A 22,499-nucleotide genomic window follows, 5' to 3' on the forward strand; every position below is an offset into this window, starting at 1 on the left:
CATTACAAAACAAACACACAAAAATCAAAAGTGTTCCTTTAATATATTTGAGAACAGAAAAAGAAAACATATTGTGTGCTTTCTTTTTTTAAATAAAACAAAAATTGCCTGAGGAAAGACAAAATACAGGTTGAGACATGTTTTGGATTTTTCAGATTCTGGGATACCTGTATTTCCATATATGTATGCAATGATATCTTGGAGATGGGACCCAAGTCTCAATACTAAATTCATTTACATTTCACATATAGCTTATACACATAGTCTCAAAGTAATTTTATACAATATTTTAAATAATTTTGTGCATTAAGCAGAGTATATATACAGTGAACCATCAGAAAGCAAAGGTATCACTATCTCAACCATCCATTTGAACAATTTTGGAATATTTTGGAATATTCTGGAATATTCTGGATTACCAGGTGCAGCAATCTTAACCTGAACTTATAGTTTAGGGGAGCTACATTACAGATAAAAAGCCATTTTTGGCTTGAAAGTCAAACACGAATAGTCATTACACTAGAGAATAAGGGAGTAAAGGGAATAGTGATTCTTAGCAATCTGATACAGGGACTCCGCCTGAAACAGAATACAGGTTACTCAAGATGAAAATTTCTTTTCAGCAGTAAACAGAGTACATCCTACTCTGGACTAACTCCTCCCATTCAGCAAGAGGCAGGATCTCTGCTTATCTTTCAGATTCTCAAACCAATGTAAAAAGAAATTTCTCCCAATTTAAGGAAGCAAACCCAGTGCAGGAAGAAAGATTCAGACATCAAATAAGAGTAAGCATCAAACAATATACTTTGTCTTACCTACAGCCAGATTCAATTGGGAAGTTAGCCTCTACCCACTGCTACAAAGGAAATACCACTGCAAGGAACACAAATCAAAATTTCCCACATGATAAGAAAGTATCCTACTCTGGGATGTAGCAAAGAGGACATGCTGGTGAGCTTCTTACAATTTACACTGATTTCTTTCTGCTCCATCTCCCTACTGAAGGAGGCTTCCATGAATGGAAGTATACTTATCCAAACAAAAAAGCTCCAGACCACACTGTTGCATGACAAACATTCATCAATGTGAAACTAAATGTAGCTTATACAGCTCCACTCCTAGGGGAATGGGCACACGCTGATAGAAGAATAGCAGCTGATAGAGTTTGTTAATAGAAGAAAATCAAAACTCTTAATCCAGAAACAGAAAACTTGGAATATATCCACAAACTCCAATCCATAAATACTGAGCTGAACAGAGACAATGGCTTCCTGGCACACTATACATACTGTAATACTAGTTAACAACTTAAGCTCATGAAGGCCCTCTTGGACAGTTTATCATATCTCCTTTTTGGGTTCCCAGCCAGCACACTATATTTCAATACTCCCTCCACTATCTTGGTATCAAAGAGTATCAGCACACAATAGCATTTAGCCTAGATCAAAGAATGGCAAGAAAGCACAAGGTGTGTTTTGCTGGTAACCTGTAACAGAGAGACAGGTACAAGAGCTGGATTGGACAATGCAAGAAAGCAGTTGGCATGGGCTGTATCCTATTCTAAGGGTACAATCCTATACCCATTTATTTAGGGAGTAGGCCCAAAAGGAATTAAACCAGCTCAATTGTGAACATAATGTATAGGACACGTTAGGAAACCATCCCTACCCATCAAGAGAGCGAATCAAAATCTGGCCCTACTATCCATATACTTTTCATTCTGATAATAACAGTCAAGGATCTGTGTGTTATTCACATCCTGTTCTTGTGTAGAAATCCATCAGATGCCTAGAAAATTTATTTATTTATGTTTATGATCTTGGAGCTGGAATGAAACCTAGGGAAGTGATTAAACTACTTACAAGAGTCTGGCAGATATGATTGCGTAGATGAAATCTGCCATCATGCTGTAGTGCAAAGCAAGTTCTTCCAAACCATAAACAAATTGTGGTGAATACTGTTGACAGAATAGTCATCAATTTTCAAAGCCACAGATGATAAAGAATAGAAAATCTCTGTAACAAGAGTGCCTACAAGAGCCACTTCACTGCCCTCTGGTGGGGAAACAAAAAAAGGGAAGACACATTTTTCTATTCGAAAATTGAGTAAAGCTATGAGAATGCACTTTTATTCTGACTTGGTGCTCTGTTTCCCTCACTCTACTATCTTGACTCCATACTTTGTTCTGCAATAGAGGAAGAGTCAAGATGTTGGCCAGCACCAAAGTGAATCCCAAGATATTGCCTTTAGCACTTGGGACCTCAACAGTGTCACACAGGATAGCATCCTTCTTTTCCAGATAAATGAATCCCTGAGTTAGAGGTAAGAGGTCCCTGTTGTTGGCTGTTTTGACAGCATATAGGGCAGTTTAGGACATGCATAGACAAGTGGACCCAATCTTCATCCTAGCTGTTGCCCTTGCGGTGTGGAGGGCAAGACACTGCTTGAAGGGCTTGTTCGGGTAGTTGGGCTGGCTGCGTCAATATAGATGTGATCTTGCTGAGGTTTAGGAGGGAACCAGATATAGCTGTGGGGAGAAGGGAAAAAAAACAAAAGAAAATGACCCATCCTGATCCATATTTTCTCTCCAACCCTGGCAATGGGATCCTTCAAGTGTCTGAAGAGAGTTATTTATATACAACTATGAAGTCATCTAGAGTTCAATTTTTCAAAACTACAACAGCCAGTATTCTAAAGTCATAGCTAAGGCAGGATCCCAAGAGTCCACGACTAGGAACTGATAAAAGTATCCAAATGCCAGGCAATTATTTCTACCATCCTAGCAAAATAGGAATCCTCTATTCAACATATCACAGGGACTATCGATTAGCATCCAAACAGTTTTTAAACTACCAGCAAATTATCTCTCTCAAATGCTTGGGAGCAGAGGAACACCAAGATGATAACAGTGCACCCAGGCAGATGCCACACAGGATAGTCTGGGAGCAGGGCACAAGGGAAAGGCTCTCTTTGACACCACTCTCTGAGTTTCACTCTCAGGTACTAAGTTTTTTTTTGTCGTGTCAGGAGTGACTTGAGAAACTGCAAGTCACTTCTGGAGTGAGAGAATTGGCCGTCTGCAAGGATGTTGCCCAGGGGACGCCCGGATGTTTTGATGTTTTATCATCCTTGTGGGAGGCTTCTCTCATGTCCCCGCATGAGGAGCTGGAGCTGATAGAGGGAGCTCATCCACTCTCTCCCCGGATTCAAACCTGCAACCTGTCAGTCTTCAGTCCTGCCGGCACAGGGGTTTAACCCACTGCGCCACCAGGGGCTCCAGGTACTAAAATGAAGGCCCCAGATCTTAATCCAACATAAGGCCAGATCATAATGAGAAGTGATTTGAATTAGGGATTGAATTCTCAAGCTACATAAGGGTCTATAAGCAAAGCCGAGCACTTTCAACTGGGTCTACAAACATAATGGTAGCCAATACAACTGGCCAGAACTAGTGTTATAAGGCCAGACCTTTGAGTCACAGTCATCTGACCATACATACCAGGACGCAAGATGGGCAGGGTGCAGTGCTGCTCCAACCAACTTAATACTGACTGGCGGAACTCCTTGATGCTGGTTGTGTTCACTGTTCTAGTATAGCTCTCAAACAGAGGCTTAATCACCACGCTGAACTGCAGGTCAAGAGGAGTTAAGGAGTCTACACAAACCCAAGTTTCATCACCTAATTTTATACTCTGAAGGGCATCTCTGCCATGTGAAATTTTATCCACCCTCCTCCTCCCAGCTCAATTTGCTCCCTTTGCTGCACTTGAGAGCATCCCACTCCCCCAGATGCTGGTGGATACAAGCCAGAAGCGCCAGTCCTGCAAGGTCCGCTGGTGCACATAGTCCTCATAGAGCTGGGAAGCCCGGTCTGACTGTGGCGGTAACACAGGAGCTCCATTAGGTGGCAGCTGGCGCTGGTACTCACTACAATCAAGAGAGAAGCCACAGCCCATTTACAAAAAACCCTGGTCCCTTCACTCTATTCTAGTAGCAATTTAAACACTTTAGCCTACATCAGAACTCACTCAATGGCAGTGCTCAGCTCCTCAATCTCACTGCGTAGACTTTCTACTGTCTCCTGAGCTTGTTGGCGCTCCTGCTGCAGTCTCCTGACGTAAGCCACGCTCTTTTGCAGTAACAATGCTTTGCTGAGCTGGTGAGAAAGTAAAGATGTAAAACGGCACAAACGCAGTAACAGCCAGAAAGATTCTAGCATGCCCACTGAAATCAGAACGACAGGGACAGTGGCAAACATAGCCCTTTTCCATTGGCTGGTTCGGGATGTGCAGTCCTTTTACTTTTACTTTCACAGAAATTAGGGCTCTGGATTTCTTCAAAAGTGGAGAAAAACACATCTCCAGAACCCTCAAATTGTATTTGACATACACAAAAAGGTACCAGTATTGTTGGGATGTCAGGAAGGTGTTGGGAGGTCTAGGGATGATGAAGGGAGTGCCACCACTGTAAGAGCAGTTACTACAGCCCCCTTCCCACTGGTTTTGTTATCCTTGCCCCTGCTCCAAGCTTTCTCTTTCTCTCCTCCCCCATGGTAACCCAATTAGATGCTAGCCCTCCCTTCTTTGCAATCTCCCATTCCACCTTTACTATGCCTTGCCCACTTGGACAATTGCACAAGGAAATGCATGCACATCCTCCCACCTAGCACTCCCTTTTCCCACAGCCAGTTTGATTTCCTCCAAGCAACCAAAGATTTGACTGCTACCTAAGCCTGACTACACCAAATACTGTATTCCAAGATGTACAATGTTATCAGAATCCCTGTTAAAATGGTGTAATAAGCCAGCAAAAAATAATCTGTGAATAATCAAATCCATGAAGGTTAACCTCTCAAATGTGGAGAAATTACAATATACCTTAGCATTGTTCTGATCAGATCCTGGCAACACCAGGCTAGCAAGAGTGTTGAAGCCAGAACTGATGATCATACGGCGAGCACAATCAGAAGAAGCAAAACTGGAACGGCAGCTTCCCTGCAAGAGACAATCCAATCAGATCACACAAACACCTACCTATTCGCCTGATCCTTAGCTATATTTTGTGAAATAAAATTTCTTCTCCCACCCTGGCTCCTGATAATTAGATGGAGAAGGGACAAACTGGACTTTCTATTACCTTGGCAGACTGGCGCTTATACATTTCTTGGGGACCGCAAAGAATTTTCTCCTCACATCTCTCCCGAGTCTTGGCACCTGAAAGATTCCCAAAAATAATGGAGTAGGTGATTTTTTAAAAGCTGGATATAATCTTGATGTAGAATGCAAACAAATGCAGGATGTGCACACAAGACACTGCTAAGAGAAGAAGTCAAGCAATTTCACAAATTTTCTAGTCTACTTACCTGTGTCAGGGAAGGCAGGAGGAGGCAAAGGATACTTTTCTGTTGCGGAGACTGCACTGAGTGACACATTGGTAGAGAGCTTCTGGGTGTCACCATCCTATGGAGAAGGTGAAGCAAGGTTAGGAGAGAAAAGTAAAAATAGGAAGGGGAAGAAAAAGGAGAAAAAAGAGAAGGAGAAAGAACAAGATAGAAAAAGAGCGAGTGAGAGAAAGCGCACACCTGTCAATCCAAGAAGGTGAATATAAGGCCATTTCTGGAGGACTCCAAGCAGAGAAGGTGTATGGCAGAAGGAAGGTGGGAGAACTAGAGCTGCTCAGTCCTACCCTTTCCAGAAGATGGCAGAGGAGAGCTCCCTTACCTGTGAAGAGTTCGTGACTGAGGTGAGGGGCAGTGGGGCAGGACCTAAAGATGAGAGAGGGAAAGAGTTCTTTCTTGTTCTTCTAGAGTCTACATCCTTTTTGCTCATTGCTTGGTCAAGAAACAGCATGACCAATGCCCTCTAGCTCAATTTAATTTTTCACTTACAGATGGAAATAGTGTAATAGGCTGCATGTGCTTTAACTGAGCCATGCAGTTCTGTGAAATCCAACTAATCATAACTGAAAACATAAGCCAAGGATTGGTATTTTAATAATGGATGCCTTACCCAATACAGTGAATGACTGTTACCTCAACCAATGATTCCAAAAACGTACCTCAAAGGTTTGGGTTCCCTAAAATCATTGAGGAATTTCCTGCAAGTTCTCCCTGGTGTCCACTTTGATTTGGTAGAAATGGAGAACATAACTTATGATTTCTCTATCTTGAATAGAGAAAGGGCAAGATGGAGAACAAAGTTTTCTGGGTGCAGCTTGTGCTCTTGTAATGTTTATTTACTAAAATTTACAGGAATTGACATCTCCCCTGTTCTGCACAGTATTGGGTGAATCAGTCAACTGGGTGATTGAAAGATATATATATATATATATATATATATATATATATATATATATATAAATAATTAAAAAGCCAGTTAAAGCTGTATTATTAAAATGTATCATATTCTTTAGAGATTTGTTCACTTTATCTAATGATTTCTGTGTGGAACTATGCAACTTTTAGGAAAACTTTAAAATTCACATATTTAATTGGTTCTATTTACCTCATGAAGCAAGGCTATTTGCTTTAATTAGTATCTGAGAACCACGAAGGAGACTGAAGCAGTATCTTTAGCAAAAGCAGTACACGATTTTCCTTTCCTTTTCAAAATAGTATCTTTCTGCTCACTCTAATACGATTTTTAATTGTGGGTGGAGCAGCTGGGGAGATATACAATAACATTGTACCCCTACATGTAACCACAGCTACCGCCATACATGCATATTGGTATTAGCTACATGTCTTTCTTAAATCTAAAAAGTATTTTAATCTGACAAGTGTAACAAACTGAACTGTTATGCTATCCCTTGCACAATTTGTCCATGAATTCCTGTCATCTCAATCCTTCCACAATCATCATAGAACTGAATTCTGAATCACTCATTGCAATGCAGAAGTTGTTACCTAATGCACATGGGACTGAACCTCAATCGCTATAGTTAACAAAATAGTAAAAAACAAATTTCCCTGGTCATACATCAATCTTTTCTATACAGAAGATAGTTTTGTAACAACTGAGCAATAAGTATAACTTAAATGTAAACTTGCAATCATGTTCATAAAAAACCAAAAGCTAACAATCTACACAGCTGCCTAACTGAGGAGCATTAAAACTTGGCTCTAGTGAGACTAGCAAGTAAACCTTTCTAAGGCTCTCCAAGGCTACCAGATATGAAGATAATTAAAAAGGGGGCTGCCTGAATCCAAAGGATGACTCTGAAGTACAAATGCAAGGATTCCAGGAAGCTTTTCAAGGTCTCTATTAGGGGTGGGAAAAACACAGCCAAGAGGCAGCATGCAATCCCTATCATCTTTTTTGCATCTCTCCAAGCCCTCACAAATGTGCTGCCTCTCATAGGAGCTGGTGAGAATCTGGGATAATTATATTATTAGGGGGGGGGGGGAGGCAAAAAATCCCCCCTGCTTGCTGTTCTTGCTGTTAAGAGGACTTTTGTCTTTTCTCTTGGTACAAGAATCAACTTCTTGCAACCAGCTGCTTGCAGTTCAAAGGATCTCACATGTCATGCCTTCTTCATGTAGCAAGCTGATTCTTGATGCTGAGAGAAAACCAAACCTCTTCAAAAGCTTGAGAGGTGGAAACATGATTCCTGTTGCATCTGTAATTTCTGCACCTTTTCGCAATAAGGAAGAACTCTCCGTATTTTTGCTTGGGAGAGGATTTTGTTGTGTGACAGGCTCCTTCATAGACTCTCCCTATTGAACCTTTAATTATGAAAAACCCTCCAAGTTATCCTTTTAATAGTTTTTTTTTACAAAACAAAAAAATTATAGGGGTTTGAACGTAGCTTTTGAAGGTGGGCCAAGGTGATCCTCCAAACCCTGTTAATTGTCTGTTTCTGTTTCAATACCACTCAACCTTTCCTTATAGAAAGCCCATCCTGGCAGGCACATACCAGTTGTAAGGAGGCGGGTGAAGGTGGTACAAGGAGGCGATGGTTGTTGACTAGAGGAGGGAGCTGGAGCAATCCGTTGCAGCTGTCTGCACCTTCCTCCCATGGCTGTGGGAGAAGATGTGGGTACAGCAAAAGTACTTTCCGATGGGCCTGAGGTTGGTAAGGAGTTATTTTCTGATCCAGTCTGTGTGATAACAGAGAAGACCAAGGCAATCTGAGGCTGTACGTGCAAGACAGAAGGAGCTGGTGGAGGACTGGTCCTCTGTGGAGAAGGATGGAAGGATGGGAGGAAAGTCCGTTGTCCATTGTGAGGTGCAGGTGGCTTCACATCCGGCGAAAGGGACAAGGGCATCAGAGAGTATCCAGGAGATGGGAGTTTGGAAGCACCAGAGACAATAGTAGGCAGATCTGGGTCAGAGTGGCCCAAGGCAGTAGTGTCTGTCACCAGTGCAGGAGCCTTAGGTAGGAAAAGGAGTGAGTTAAGCACCATTCCTCAATTCAGACTTGAATTCCCCAGGAAATACCTGCCATGGAAATCCTACTGCAGCCATCCACAAATGTCAGAACTTCTACCCACCCACTCTTTTGCACAAGAAAAAGCTATTCACAGATGACTTATTTGCAACAAGCATCAGTGGGAGATTTCCCAGAAAAGGAAACAACACACTGGATAAATGTTTACCTCTTACCTGGACTGCAGGCTGAGAATGGCAAGAATTGATGAATTCTGTGAAGAGAATGAAACAACTGTAAAGAGTACAAGGCTAGAAAGGAACAAAAGCAAGGAAGAAGACAGCATAGCCCAAAGCAGTGGTGCACAACCTGTGGGTCCCAGATATTTTGGCCTTCAACTCCCAGAAATCATAAAAGCTAGTAAACTGGCTGGAATTTCTGGGAATTGTAGGCCAAAACACCTGGGGACCCACAGGTTGAGAACCACTGGTCTAAACCATGGGAGATATCACTAAGCAGAAATCAGCTGTTAGAAACCAATGAGAGACTATGCTAGAACTGTGGGAGTGGATAAGATTTGCATTTCAGGAGAATCCAGCAGCCATATGGCAGAAACATTCAAATACAGGACAGGGGTATCTGCAGGTTGGGACTGCTGATTTCAGAGCCATGGGATGGAGTGGCAAGAATGAAACTGAACCATGAGAGGAGCTATAATGCTTCAACCACACATTCAGACACTACAAATGTGGCAGAATACCTTGCAGACTTAACTTGCCCAGTTTGTTTTTCCTGTGAAATTTACTCAGAGAGCAGCTGTATAGAACTTTGCCTGGCTGAATGAGAAAATGGAAGTAGTAGGATATACTATGTCAAGCACAGAATGCATTTATGTGGCCTCAGTACAGATATTCAGATATTTTATGCAGACTCACAAAAAGCTAAAGCAGCCAACAGATCTGGTGCTAGAACACACATCACATTAACCTGTGATGAAATATGACCACTACTACTATGTTTATTATAAAGAAATAAAATGGGAAAATGATCATGCTGTGTATGTAGCAGACAACAGTGGTTGCATTACAGCCGCAGTTCCAATATGTGGAGGAAAAAATCCAAATATTCCTATAACTCTTATTTGCAGTGCCTGTTGGGACAGACAAGAGGAATTCAAAGGGGCCAGAAGGAACAGAAGTCACTGGAAGCAAGACTGAACCAACGGAAACCATGATAAATAGAAAAAGAATGAGCTATACTGACTGCAAAAAGCACAGAGAAAATAGATAAAATTGGTGCTGTGAGTGTTCCGGGCTGTCTGGCCATGTTCCAGAAGCATTCCGTTCTGATGTTTTGCCCACATCTATGGTAGGCATCTTTAGAGGTCATGAGGTCTGTTGGAAACTAGGCAAGTGTGGTTTATATATCAGTGGAATGTCCAGGGTGTGAGAAAGAACTCTTGTCTGTTGGAGGCATGTGGATGTTGCAATTAGCCAGCTTGATTAGCACTGAATGGCCTTGTGGCTTCAATGCCTGTCTGCTTCCTGCCTGAGGGAATCCTTTGTTGGGAGGTGTTAGCTCCCCATAGAGAAAATATTTTGCAGGGGGAGAGGAGAAGAACATTGATGAGAAGGAGGAACTAATCCATACAAAACAGGTATTACGCTGGATCATAGTACGATTTCAACTTAAGAGCCGTGTGGACCAACAGATGCTCTAAGAGCAAAAAGAATATGACCTGAACTGAGAAACACCACTGAATATATCCTAAGCATGAATAATTTATTAAAGATTTTGTCAAAATGATATATGCTTAAACTTTTAATTAACATTTCCCAGATATAACAACAAGCATCTTTTAACGAAAGCAGATGCTCTAAGTGCAATTTTCCTGCTTCCTGGCAGGGGGTTGGACTGGATGGCCCACGAGGTCTCTTCCAACTCTATGATACTATACACAACAAAAGGTGAAATCTTTCTGTTCAAGTGCCAGCCACCTTTCATTCTATTTCTTTCTATTTCTTTCTCCACAGGTTTCTATCATGCTCCCCAAAAATGTCAGTTAGTGTTTTGTGACCACTGAGGATGCTCAGTTCTAGCTGACTTATTTGAGGCTCTCCCGGCTTTAATCTTATGATTTCTTCCAAGTTTGCTCTGATCTCCATCTTATCAAGGGATGGTATTGTTTGAGTCACTTAAGGAGCACATTCAGATAATAAGTTTGTTCTTAGTAAACAAAAAGTCAACAAATTTAGCAAGTGTTTACAAATACATAGTTTTAGAGTTTTACCAAAAAAACATCTTTCCCAAACAATATTCTGTTGTGTCCTTGTGTGAACTAGAATTCTGAACTCACAACACACTAAAAAGGGCAATGGCAGGTCTCATCAGCTCTGCCCCTCATCCAGTCTAGGTGAGACCTAATACTATTTACTCAGAGGTTACAGGTCAGCCTCTCAGAATTTACTGATTAATGTGTGGGTTTGAAAAATAACCCAGCTTTTACTGATATTTGATTTGGGTTATTTATTTAATTAAAATATTTCTAGCCTGTCCTATATTAGGGTAGCAACAAACAACAAATACAAGAACAGCAATAACAAAAATACATCAATATGAAAAGCATTAAGTCCACAATTCTGCATGCAGCTAGTGATATTGAGTCAAACTGTGTTACAGTTAGCATGACTCAAAAGTTTGGATAAATAAATATGACTTAACTTTATGCTGAAATGAGACTAGTTTTATATATGTTTATTGTGTTTTAGCTTTTGTCTCGTGTATTTAATATGTGCATGTTTTAATATAGTGATGTTTTAATATGTTCTTTTAGAGATATATTTGACTATATTGTGTCTCACCTTGAGACAATAATAAATTATTCATCATCACCATGCAAGCCTCTCAGGAGATTGCATTCCACAATCAGAGTGCCACAGCTAAGAAAGCCCTCTCTCAAGTCATAAAAACTGCTTCAGGGGGGAATACAAATTCTGTCCATAATATGCCATACCCGACTACTGAGTTCTGCTTAGCCATATGAGGTGATTACTTTATGCTCTTACCATGAATAGGGTCCAAGGTGTCCATGAACTCCTCTCCAAAGATGGGGTGCAGTTGGGTCAGGGTGGGTTGGATCATGTCTGCATTACCCTGATGAGCTGAGGGCAAAAAGTGATAAAGATTAGCATCCATTGGTTATTCTGAAAGATTATCCACCACCATACCACTCAATAGCAAACTAAGACGAGTTTATTTGGGAAGCCCTCGACCACCGTGGCATCCAGACAAGACAGAGGTCCTCCTTGTCAGCTGAAAGGCTGACTGGAGTACAGGATGACAACAGCAATGGCCAGGCTGTTAATGTACTTATTTATTTCATGGGACCTAATTATAGGGAGCACACCATCCCCTACTAAAAGAGCTCCACTGGCTACCTATATGTTTCCAAGCCCAATTCAAAGTGCAGGTTATTACCTACAAATCCCTACACAGTTCAGGTCCAGTCTATTTGCATAACCATGTCACCTCCTATGAATCTACTCAGGCCCTGAGATCTGCCAGGGAGGTCCTTCTCACAGTCCCACTCCCATCACAAGAGTTGCTGCCGGGGATGAGAGAGAGGGTCTTCTCGGTGGTGGCCCCTGGCTCTGGAATGCCCTTCCCAAGGAGATTACACCGGTCAAAAGAGGAAAATCCTAGAAAGAAATGGAACGAGTACAAAGCAATGACCTTTACCAAGGCCACGTAGGTTGGGGCCACCATAAGGGTTGCGGCTGGAGTAGATGGTGTCAAGAAAAGCTTCCAGATCATGCAAAGGGTCAAGATCCATGGGGCTTCCACTTGCCATTTCACTGTTCATCTCTATCCCTGGAAAAACACTCTCAACTTCCTGTTTAGAATAAGAAGAAAACAGCTGTGAACTTCAGTATAATTGTGGGAAATTCAAATGAAAGACTGGAATGCTTAGTAGTTGCAGATAACCTCTTAAACATCTCCAGTTTCAACCTCTGCAAGAGAGGAAGAGGAACCTCAATGTAGTACTGGGCTAAACAAAGTATAAAAATAGCACCTGAATAGGACCACAGATTGGTTTATCCAGCTTCTTTTGGACCTAAAAGAAAACCAACAGAATTGTTACAATTAGCACAGATTTCTCAGAGAGCTACAAGAGATTAGAAATAATTAAAATAAGGTATTTGTTAATATGTTTTCAATAATGGTATAACTAAATTACCCTACAACTCAGCAAGGAAGAGCTTCAACTCTTTGGCACTATAATGGTAACTTTTAACTTATTTTATACTTGCAGGGTTGTGATCTCAAAAAATCATGAAAAAAGCATTGCATAAATACACTCATACTGCTTCTATAAGCTCTGTTGTGGGTGAGGATGAGGTACATGGGAGGAGTCTGTATTCTCTACCATTGGCCAATGGTTGATTTAGATTTTAAGATATTTTAAAGTACAGTAGTTACAATTGGGGGGAAAGGGGAAATTGCTACTTTAAAAAATGCTTCAATAACGGCAATAATGGGAGGGATGGAAGGCTGGAATAATGGTTAAAATTCATTACTTTTTAAAAGTAACTTTCTGAGTTCTCAGCACATTTCAGCTACCAGGATCAGGAGATGGCTTGGTGATGGCATCTTGTGCAAGCAGGAAAAATGTCAAGAGCATCTGTTAGAGCATCTGAAGATTATAACCTTTGGCCGAATGCATCTGCAGTATTAAGGTAAAGGTTTCCCCTTGACATTAAGTCTAGTCACGTCCAACTCTGGGGGGTGGTGCTCATTTCCATTTCTAAGCCAAAGAGCCAGCATTGTCTGCAGACTGCTCCAAGGTCATGTGGCTGCCATGACTGCACGGAGCATCATTACCATCCCGCTGGAGTGGTACCTATTCATCTACTCACATTTGCATGTTTTCAAACTGCTAGTTTGGCAGAAGCTGGGGCTAACAGTGGGAGCTCACCTCATTCCCGGGATTCGAACCACCAACCTTTCAGTCAACAAGTTCAGCAACTCAGCAGTTTAACCCCCCACACCACTGGGGGCTCCCTGCAGAATTATCTGTGTACTAATACCAGGTCACCTTATGACTACAGGTTATGAATTCTAAAGGAGCCATCTTATTACAAAAGTCTGGGAATCCAAGATCTCTCAGGATAGTCTGACATAACAAGAATTGTCTAAGAACAAAACTAGGATGGAAAAAAACACCTCATGAGGAAGGAATGTTATATGAAGTATATCTTGCTTCAGAAGAAACTTACCTGAGTATGGAAAAATGTCCTCCATTTGTGATACTCCCTAATAACAACCCCAATTTGCCGTTTCCAGTACTTTCCCTCCATGATGACAGCCTGCCAAAAAATGCAGCAAGGGTCACTTAAGAACTTATGGAGAATATTACTTTAAGCTCAAAAGGTCCACATATAACCCCTGCTCACCTCAGGCTTGCGGTGCTCATCTACATCACTGCACTCCAGTGGAGTCACAAAACCACACACAGGATTCTGCCGCTTCTCCACATCTGTACCCAGAATGAACAAGAAAGAGAGCTATGAATTCCAAGGGCAGTTCAAGGCATACAAACAAAGAATGACATGTCTTCACACCCAACAACAAAACAAGCTGATTTTTATCAGTGTGATGTTTTGCTTGCAGTCTACAATTCTGTAAGAAATACCGCAATCTCTTGGGCTATAGAGCTTGTGTACTCTCTTAAACTGGGCAGGGACTCTTTATTAGAAGTCTTTGACTTTACCCTGTTCCAAGCTACTCACACTGGAGATACCAGGCCCTCCATATGGCATTGTTTAGTCGGATCTTGTCACGCTGCAGTAAATTCAATCCCTTGAAGGTTTTCCATTTGGGAGAGACAATTTTGCCACTGGAAATGAACCAAAAGACCACAGTATTACAACCTCAGTTGTATTTGGTTTTCAAGTATGAACAAACCAAATAGAAGCAAAAAAGCACAGAACATGGGGAGCAAGAACATCTGTCTCTATATATGTTATCTGCCCCATAACATACAAATATAGCCACAGTCCTTTCTATTTTCTGAGTAACAGCAAACTTGTGAGGGGAATCCTGTCACCACCACCACCGCTAAAAAACCCCTCTAAACATGTGTGCAAGTGCACATCTTACATTCATATTCACTCAATGTACATGCTTTATTTCACATTAGATGATTGGATGCCTGGCCTCAGTACAGGCTGAGGCTTATTGGATTTCCAATTCAACATATCTTGAAAAGTCACAGATTAGAATAACTGATTAGAATCGAGCAGGCCAAGTTCTTGCACTTTTTTGTCTTTACACTTAGTCCAAAAGGAAACCTTAGGAAGAATGTAATACATTCAGTAGGAAACTGTTTTATGTTGGAAATCTGGAAAATCTGTAAATAAACATATTAAATGTACTAAATAAAGGCCAGAACAAAAATACAGTTCTGAGTACAGGATCTCTTAATTCCAGTAGGGTGTCAGCAGCTATTTAGGATAATTTGCCAAGAATCTGCCAAATACAAATTAAAACCTTTTCTTTTGAAATTTATTGGGATGTTCCTTTGCTGACTTGGTGTTTTCAGAGATTTAGTCTTTTAGAAAATTTAAGAATCTTGAGATACCATAAGAAAGGCACATCTCTTAAGTGGAAGCTAAAGCAATTATACTAAGGGGTGTGGATTTTGCCCTTCTTATTCTTGTTAAGAATGCTGGAACATTCGAGGCCTACGCATCAAGGAAAATAAAAAATGAAAAGAAAGGAAATGACAGAAGAAGTCAGTCTCTTGAGCAGACATTTTCATCCCCAAGTTTAGCTTTCAGCTAGTGATGCTACTTTTCAGTTCCCAATTAGAGGTCTTTTGCCACTGCCATTTTTCTACCTCCAGTAAGAGTGAATCTACACCACAGAATTAATGCATTTTGTAGAATAAATGCATAGGCCAATGCTATGGGGCTGTAGGAATTGTAGGCTTGCAAAATCTTTTAACTTTCTAGTAGATTTGAAGATCGCCTTAAAGGGGATTCAGTGAAAGAAAACATGTGGGTAGTTGTGGGTTAGTTATGTGATCCACACGGAGTGGTGTCGGAGGTCATGGGGGTTGGGTTCACGGGTGTGGGGTTAGAGGGAAAATAAATGTTAATGTATTATAACTGTACAGTCAAAGTTGATTATTCATATGTTTAACGAGCACTGACTGTATACTATTCTGTAAACTTGCATACAAAAGTATATCCTTTTTTTCTTTTCTGTTTTTTTGTTTGTTTTCTATTTATTTCTGTTTTCCTCTGGTGTCGGTTTTGTTTTCTGTATGCACTATAAATCAATAAAAAATAATTAAAAAATCTTTTAACTTTCTCTGCCAAAGATGCCTCACCAGACTACAACTCGCAGAATTCCATAGCATTGCGCTATATCAGTTAAAGTGATGTCAAACTGCATCAATTCCACAGTGTTGATATATCCTAAGGGTGCTAGACAAAAGGAAGGTGTATCTGAATTCCAAACAACTGAAGATATCTTAACAGGGCTTCCTTCTCTTGATTTAAATTAATTTCAGATATTTTTTCCTCACCCATCATGTACTCAGTCATTTAAAACTGGCACCAACATTTATTTTGTACCAGTTTTACATGTCCCAGTACCTGATGGGTGGAGAGAGAAAATGCATTTAAAAGCTGAATTTTGAGGCCTTTTGCACTAAAATCAAGCACTATGTACTTTGGGTGAAAATACATTAGCTACAATAAACATTGTATGTCCCAGTGAGGGAGTAGTCGTTTTAATTATTTGTAGAAAAGAAAGAAAAAACCCAAAGATCATGAAGACCTGAGATGGACAGTCAGTTTGGCACCGAGAATTAAAGCAAACCTTTTTTCAAGGATAAACTGGACTCTTTAGATTTATAAACCTAAATTTCAGAGCTTTAGCTCTTGAATTTGGCCCTGCCCAGCAAAATCTTCTGTGTTTTTAATGTTTGATTTTATATTGTTATGTCGCTTATTATATTGGTTTTGCATTTTATGTATTTTTTGTTTGGTTCTACTATGTTTTTGTGTTATATTGTGTGTACTGTATTGATGGGCGTGGCCTCATGTAAGCCGCACCGAGTCCCCCTGAGGGAGATGGAACGGGGTACAAATAAAGTTTATTATTATTATTATTATTATTATTATTATTATTATTATTATTGTAAGCACTAGACATAGGTTTCCTAGCTTTATTCTAGTCTACTTTCTTCCCCCAAAACATGGTAATGTTGAGCATGACTTTCTCTGGAAGTCTCGAAAGAAGATGTCAAAATATTCCCAAGCAATCTACTTCCTCTTGTGCATGTTAAAAATGTTAAGCCTAATGATAAAACCTGACAGTATACTGTAACTTTAAAAAAAAATCCAAAATACAACAGTTGTTACTAAAACAGACCAAAATTTTTTTATGTTAAACTGGGGTGGGCAAAATGTGCCCTTTGAGACTTTTGTTGGATTACAACTCTCATCTGCCATTAATAGTGCTGGGAGTTTTAAGGTAGCACTTATTGCCTTAATCATTAAAATTAAGCACAAGGGTTCATAGGAAACACCCATGAAGAATATAAAGGGGGAAATGGGCAGATACACATGTGCGCACTATGTTTCTTCATCTTATATTCCACTATGAGGGATAAACCACAGATATCTACCATCCTATGATTTTACATTTCTAGTACTGAGGAAGTTGTGGTGCTGCTCTTGTCATAAATTTCTTTAATTTAGAAAGAGCACCCATGTCAACCATCTATCGAATGTGTCCTATCAGGAAGAAACAATATTTAAGGTAACTTTTACATAAAAAGGAATCTTTAAAATGTTTTACTGCTTACTAAACAAGTGAGACAAGATCTGAGAGACAATGAAATTGGAAAAGGAAAGAAAAGAAGTTAAAATAATTTGCATAGGCCAGAGATATGGTCTAAGCAGGAAGATTTAGTGACAGTGATAACAGCTTCTCCCCTGATTCCCACTGTATGTGTCAGAAATCCCATATTTGAATATCACTCTTGTTTTTAATGCTGTTGTTTCTGTGTGCCTTATGGCAAACCTATCACAGAATTTTCTTGGCAAAGTTTGTTCAGAGAAAATTTTCCTTTGCTTTCCTCTGAGGTTGGGAGATTGTGACTTGCCCAAGGTCATCCAGTAGATTTCCATGGCTGAACAGGGAGTTGAACCCTAGCCTCCAGAGTCATAGTCAAATGCTTATACCACTATACATGGTTCTGCCCTGTATGTAAAACCTGTATGAAAATCATTCACTTATACTAAAAGTCTAGCATGCCTGTATTTATAGCATTATGATGGAAAACTATGTCTACCTCTAGGTGCATCCCTCCTATTGCTGGTCAGATGTTGAATGCTTTGTGGCAATACCACACACACTTTTGCACTCATGGCATGATGTTTGCAGTTAATGCTGAGATTCCTTGCATATTGCATTATGACTGATCTACTTCTGGTTCTGAAAAGACTGCTTTGCTACCCACTACTTGGTTTTGACATATTTCACTAACATAAACTTTTAGTTGTGTTTAGGAATGGACTTAAGAGAGACTAGTGCAGTTTTTTAAACACCGGAATACATATTTTAACCTTCAATGTACTGTTTTTCATAAGAAAAATACAAAATGTGTCATGGGGGATATTACTTTTTACAGCAGATGGGCAAAGTGCAATCTCAGGGCATTAAGTACACCCCAAGGCTGTTTTTGCAGACTCTGACCACTCCTCCCATTCTCTAGGCTGGCAAAAAGAAAAGGGATATTGCCTCCCTTGGAAATCTCCAGTCATGCCAATTCACTATTTAAAGAGGCCATACAGTTAAGCATTTTAAATATATATACCTACAAATAGAATTTGACATCTAGAAAGTTTTGGCTCAGTTTTACTTTTTGACAATCTGTGCAGCCCCCATCAAAATGGTCCCCAGATTGCTAAAGTTATCCAATCCTGGGTTTGCAACATTAGCTTAAGGAATTCAAGGCAACTTGGAGAGCACAGATTTTGATTACTGATGCTAAATAACTGGTCACACAAGGTAGCTTGTGGGGGGGGGGGGGAAGCAAAGCAAATGAGGTACAAAGCAGAGAGGTACAAAGTTATTCATCATGTATTGACGAATAAGTGGAGAAGACATCATTCTCTCAACCCAGATAGCCAGTGAAGTGGACAGCATGGTTTTGTTTGATCTGTCAGCTGCCAAGTCTGATCATTTGTAGGACAACATACATCAGTAGTTTGAGCTTTCTTGTGTAATTTCTATTTTTGAAAATGCAGAGAATCATAGAATCCTAGAGATGGAGGAGACAACAAGGGCCATCCAATCCCATTCTGCTATACAAAATCCCACCATCAAAACACTCCTGACAGATGGTCATCAAAGCACTCTGTTTAGAAACCTCCAGAGAAGGAGACTCCACCACATCCCCAGGCCACATATTCCACTACCAAACAACTCTTATTGTCAGAAAGTTTATTATTTATTTATTTATTTATTTATTTCATATACTTATACCCCGCCCTTCTCACCCCTGAGGGGGGCACATCAAGCACCATTCAGTGCCATCATAATGGTAATGGTTCATAATGATAAGAACCATCAACAAATTCATTAAAACAAAACATTAAATAAACAGTTGTTAAAACACACCAATTAAAATCTGGGTCCGGGTCAATTTACTGTCACTTCAAAATTGCTTATGTCTTCTTCATACAAGCTGCTGTTCGATGGTCAAATGCAAGGTCCCACAGCCAAGTCTTGAGTTTCCTTCTAAGGGACAAGAGGGAGGTGGCCAGTCTGATGTCTTCGAGAAGGGAATTCCACAGATGGGGAGCCACTATTGAGAAGGCCCTGTCTCTCGTCTCCACCAATTGCGTTCGCAATGGCGGTGGGATTGAGAGCAGGGCCTCTCCAGATAATCTTAAACTTCGTGATGATTCGTAGTAGGAGATACATTCTGACATGTAGTCTGGGCCAGAACCATTTAGAGCTTTAAAGGTTAAAACCAGCACTTTGAATTGTGCTCGGAAGCAATAATGTTTAGGTGGAATCTCTTTTCCTGCAATATGAATCCATTGCTCCATGTCCTTGTCTCTGTGAGCAGCAGAGAACAATCTTGCCTCCTCCTCAAGGTGGCATCCTTTCAAACACAGCTGTCGTATCTCCCCTTGGCCTAAACCTTCCTTTTTCCAAGCTAAACATATTATTTATTTATTTAATAATAATATAATAAGAGAGAGAGGGCCTTCTCAGTGATTGCCCCTCGGCTATGGAATTCTCTTCCTGATGAGATTACACCAGCTCCTTCTCTCCTGTCCTTCAGAAGAATGATGAAAACTTGGCTGTGGGACCAAGCTTTTGGGACAATGCAATAAGGCAGCAATAGGAAACCTTACCATGCCAACCAGATTTGATGCAGATGATTGAGACGGTTTTAAACAGTGGATTTTAATGTTGAGATAAATGATTGTAATATTTATTTATGTGTATAATCTGTTTATGTCCCAGCATTATATGTTTGCTGCTTGTATGTTGTGCTCCACCCTGAATCCCCTTCGAGGTGAAAAGGGAGGAATATAAATGTTTTAAATATTTATTTATTTACCACATTTGTACCCTGCCCTTCTCAATCCTGAGGGGGACTCTGAGTGGCTTTACAAATCGGCAATAATTAAATTCCATAAAACCATATCATTAAATAAACATTTATATTATAAATCCAGAATTAAAATATCAAACAATTATAAGCAATTATTAAAATCACGTTGTCCAAAATCATAGTCCAGTGCCATTCCAGATGTTATTGCACAGATTTTACATTCATTTATTCATACCCAGCTGCCTAAACCTAAGAAAGCCTTTATACCAGTGGTTCTCAACCTGTGGATTCCCAGATGTTTTGGCCTTCAACTCCCAGAAATCCTAATAGCTGGAAAACCGGTTGGGATTTCTGGGAGTTGTCAGCCAAAACACCTGGGGAACCACAAGTTGAGAACCATTGCTTTATAGAGAGCTGATATAATGTAGTGCTTCCAGCATTAGACTACAACCCTGAAGACCAGGTTTGAATCCCTGCTCAGCCCTGGAAACCCATTTTGGGCAAGTCATGGTCTCTCAACCTCAGACGAAAGCCCCTGAACAAATCTTGCCAAGAAAACCCCATTGTGAGCTTTGTAATAGATTGGAAATGACTGGTTTTGAAAAGCCCAATAAGCTTAGCTTTTGGTTGCTGTATGATGAATTGTGTTTTTATGATGTTTGTATATGTAATTTAATCATGTATATTTTAACTCTGTTTGTCTGGGCTCGGTCCCCATGTAAACTACCCCAAGTCCCTTCGGGGAGAGGGTGGTGGGATACAAAAATACAATTGCTATTATTATTATTATTATTATTATTAGAAACACAACAAGATGGGTTCACAGCAGACACTCTGCTGGCTGTTGTATTAGATCACACGTCAGACACTTCCCAAGTGTCTAGGACTATGTGATGTATCGGCGAATAATGTGTGCAGATCCCAGTAAGGTGGCCTTCTGCAGCTGGCAGATGGTAATTTTGTCAGCGCCAATTGTATTTAAGTGCAGGCCAAGGTCTTTAGGCACAGCACCCAGTGTGCCGATCACCACTGGGACGACCTTTACTGGCCTGTATCAGAGTCTTTGCAGTTCGATCTTGTCAGCTTTTCCAGTTGTTTCTCTTCAATCCTGCTGTCACCTGGGATTGCAACATTGACAATCCATATTTTGTTTTTTAACACGATCGTGAGGTCAAAAGTATTGTGTTCCAAAACTCTGTCTGAATTCAGAAGTCCCAGAGGAGTTTGGTGTGTTCATTCTCTGTAACTTTTTCCAGCTTGTGATCCCACCAGTTCTTTGTCGCAGGCAGATGGTATTTTTGGCACAGGCTCTAGTGAATTATTATTATTATTATTAGACAGGAAACAACAATAACCCCCCGTGCAAACAAAGGCTACGTCCACACTGCAGAATGAATGCAGTTTGGCACCACTTTAATGTAGTTGGGAGTTTTTCAAGGTCTTTAGCCTTCTCTGCCAAAGCGGGCCAAACTACAATTGCATGGCATTGAGCCAGGGCAGTTACAGTGGTGTCAAACTGCGTTAATTCCACCGTGTGGCGGAGTTCCCCTCTCCTTGCCCCCCCCCCCTTATTCCCTCCCCCTCACCTGTAGGCCAGAGTCATGCACTCGAAGAGCTTGGAGAGCGAGGCGTCGATGTTGAGGGCCCCGCTGCTCCGCGGCCCGTAGCGGTAGACCAGGCATGTTCCCTGGCCCCCCGCGCCTAGGCCCTGCCCCGAGGCCGAGGCCTGGTCCGCCGCGCAAGGCCCCGGGCCCTCCCGTCGGGCCGGGCTCAGCTCCGCCTCGGGGTCCGGCTCGGGCTCGGCGTGGGGCTCCGACACCATGAAGTGGCCGCTGTGGATGATCTGGGGGCGCGCCATCTTCCCGGGCCTGGCGCATCTCTAGGCGGCCCGGAGCAAAGGCGCCGTCGCCGTGGCAACCGTCCCCCGAAGAGAGGGAGGGGGCTCCGAGCCCGAAGACGAGGCCGAGACACAGGAAGCAGGGAGGCTGGCTACTCCAGAGCCTCCCGAAGCCTCCTCCTGACAGCTCCCATAGCAACACAGGGGAAAGCCATGCTGCGCATGCGCCATCCTGGATGACGCCTCCGCCGCAAAGCATTGTGGTTTTCATAGTTCTTCCCCAGCTTCCTGCCAGCACCCCATCTCAAAAGATAGAGCTCTTCCACACAGCCCTATAGCTCAGAATATCAAGGCAGAAAATCCCACATTATCTCAGTGTGGACTCAGTTCAGAGCAGATATTGTGCGATTTTCTGCCTTGATATTCTGGGATATGGGGCTGTCTGGAAGGGCCCATACTATATGAAGGTGGAGACTTGGGGCCGCTCCACACAGCCATGTACATAACCCAGAATATCAAGGCAGAAAATCCCGCAATATTGCTTTCAACTGGGTTATCTGAGTCCACACTGCCATATATATTCCAGTTCAAACTAGATAATGTATTTTATTCAGCTGTGTGGAAGGGGGCCTTAGGGATTAGCTTGCT

General features: G+C 41.3%; 1 protein-coding gene across 2 annotated transcripts; it reads right to left on the minus strand.

The window, feature by feature from the left end:
• Window positions 1–24: 24 nt before the first annotated feature.
• On the minus strand, window positions 25–22,080 carry LOC132773184 (MLX-interacting protein-like). Of its 2 annotated transcripts, none has more exons than XM_060772198.2 (17): window positions 21,601–22,080; window positions 14,157–14,263; window positions 13,821–13,903; window positions 13,644–13,733; window positions 12,440–12,481; window positions 12,100–12,259; window positions 11,433–11,528; window positions 8,604–8,641; window positions 7,915–8,371; window positions 5,721–5,764; window positions 5,363–5,459; window positions 5,137–5,213; window positions 4,878–4,994; window positions 4,029–4,156; window positions 3,804–3,927; window positions 3,500–3,629; window positions 25–2,527 (listed from the first exon to the last, which is right to left on the minus strand). In XM_060772198.2, exons 1-17 carry the CDS (start codon window positions 21,870–21,872, stop codon window positions 2,406–2,408), a joined length of 2,184 nt encoding a protein of 727 aa, XP_060628181.2. In that variant the 5' UTR covers window positions 21,873–22,080; the 3' UTR covers window positions 25–2,405. The 2 variants fall into 2 exon arrangements, with proteins under 2 accessions (XP_060628181.2, XP_060628190.2); XM_060772207.2 differs by having other exon boundaries at window positions 12,106–12,259; window positions 21,601–22,079.
• Window positions 22,081–22,499: the final 419 nt, after the last annotated feature.

The sequence above is a fragment of the Anolis sagrei genome, chromosome 1, assembly GCF_037176765.1.
Source record: "Anolis sagrei isolate rAnoSag1 chromosome 1, rAnoSag1.mat, whole genome shotgun sequence".
Lineage (NCBI taxonomy): Eukaryota > Metazoa > Chordata > Lepidosauria > Squamata > Dactyloidae > Anolis > Anolis sagrei.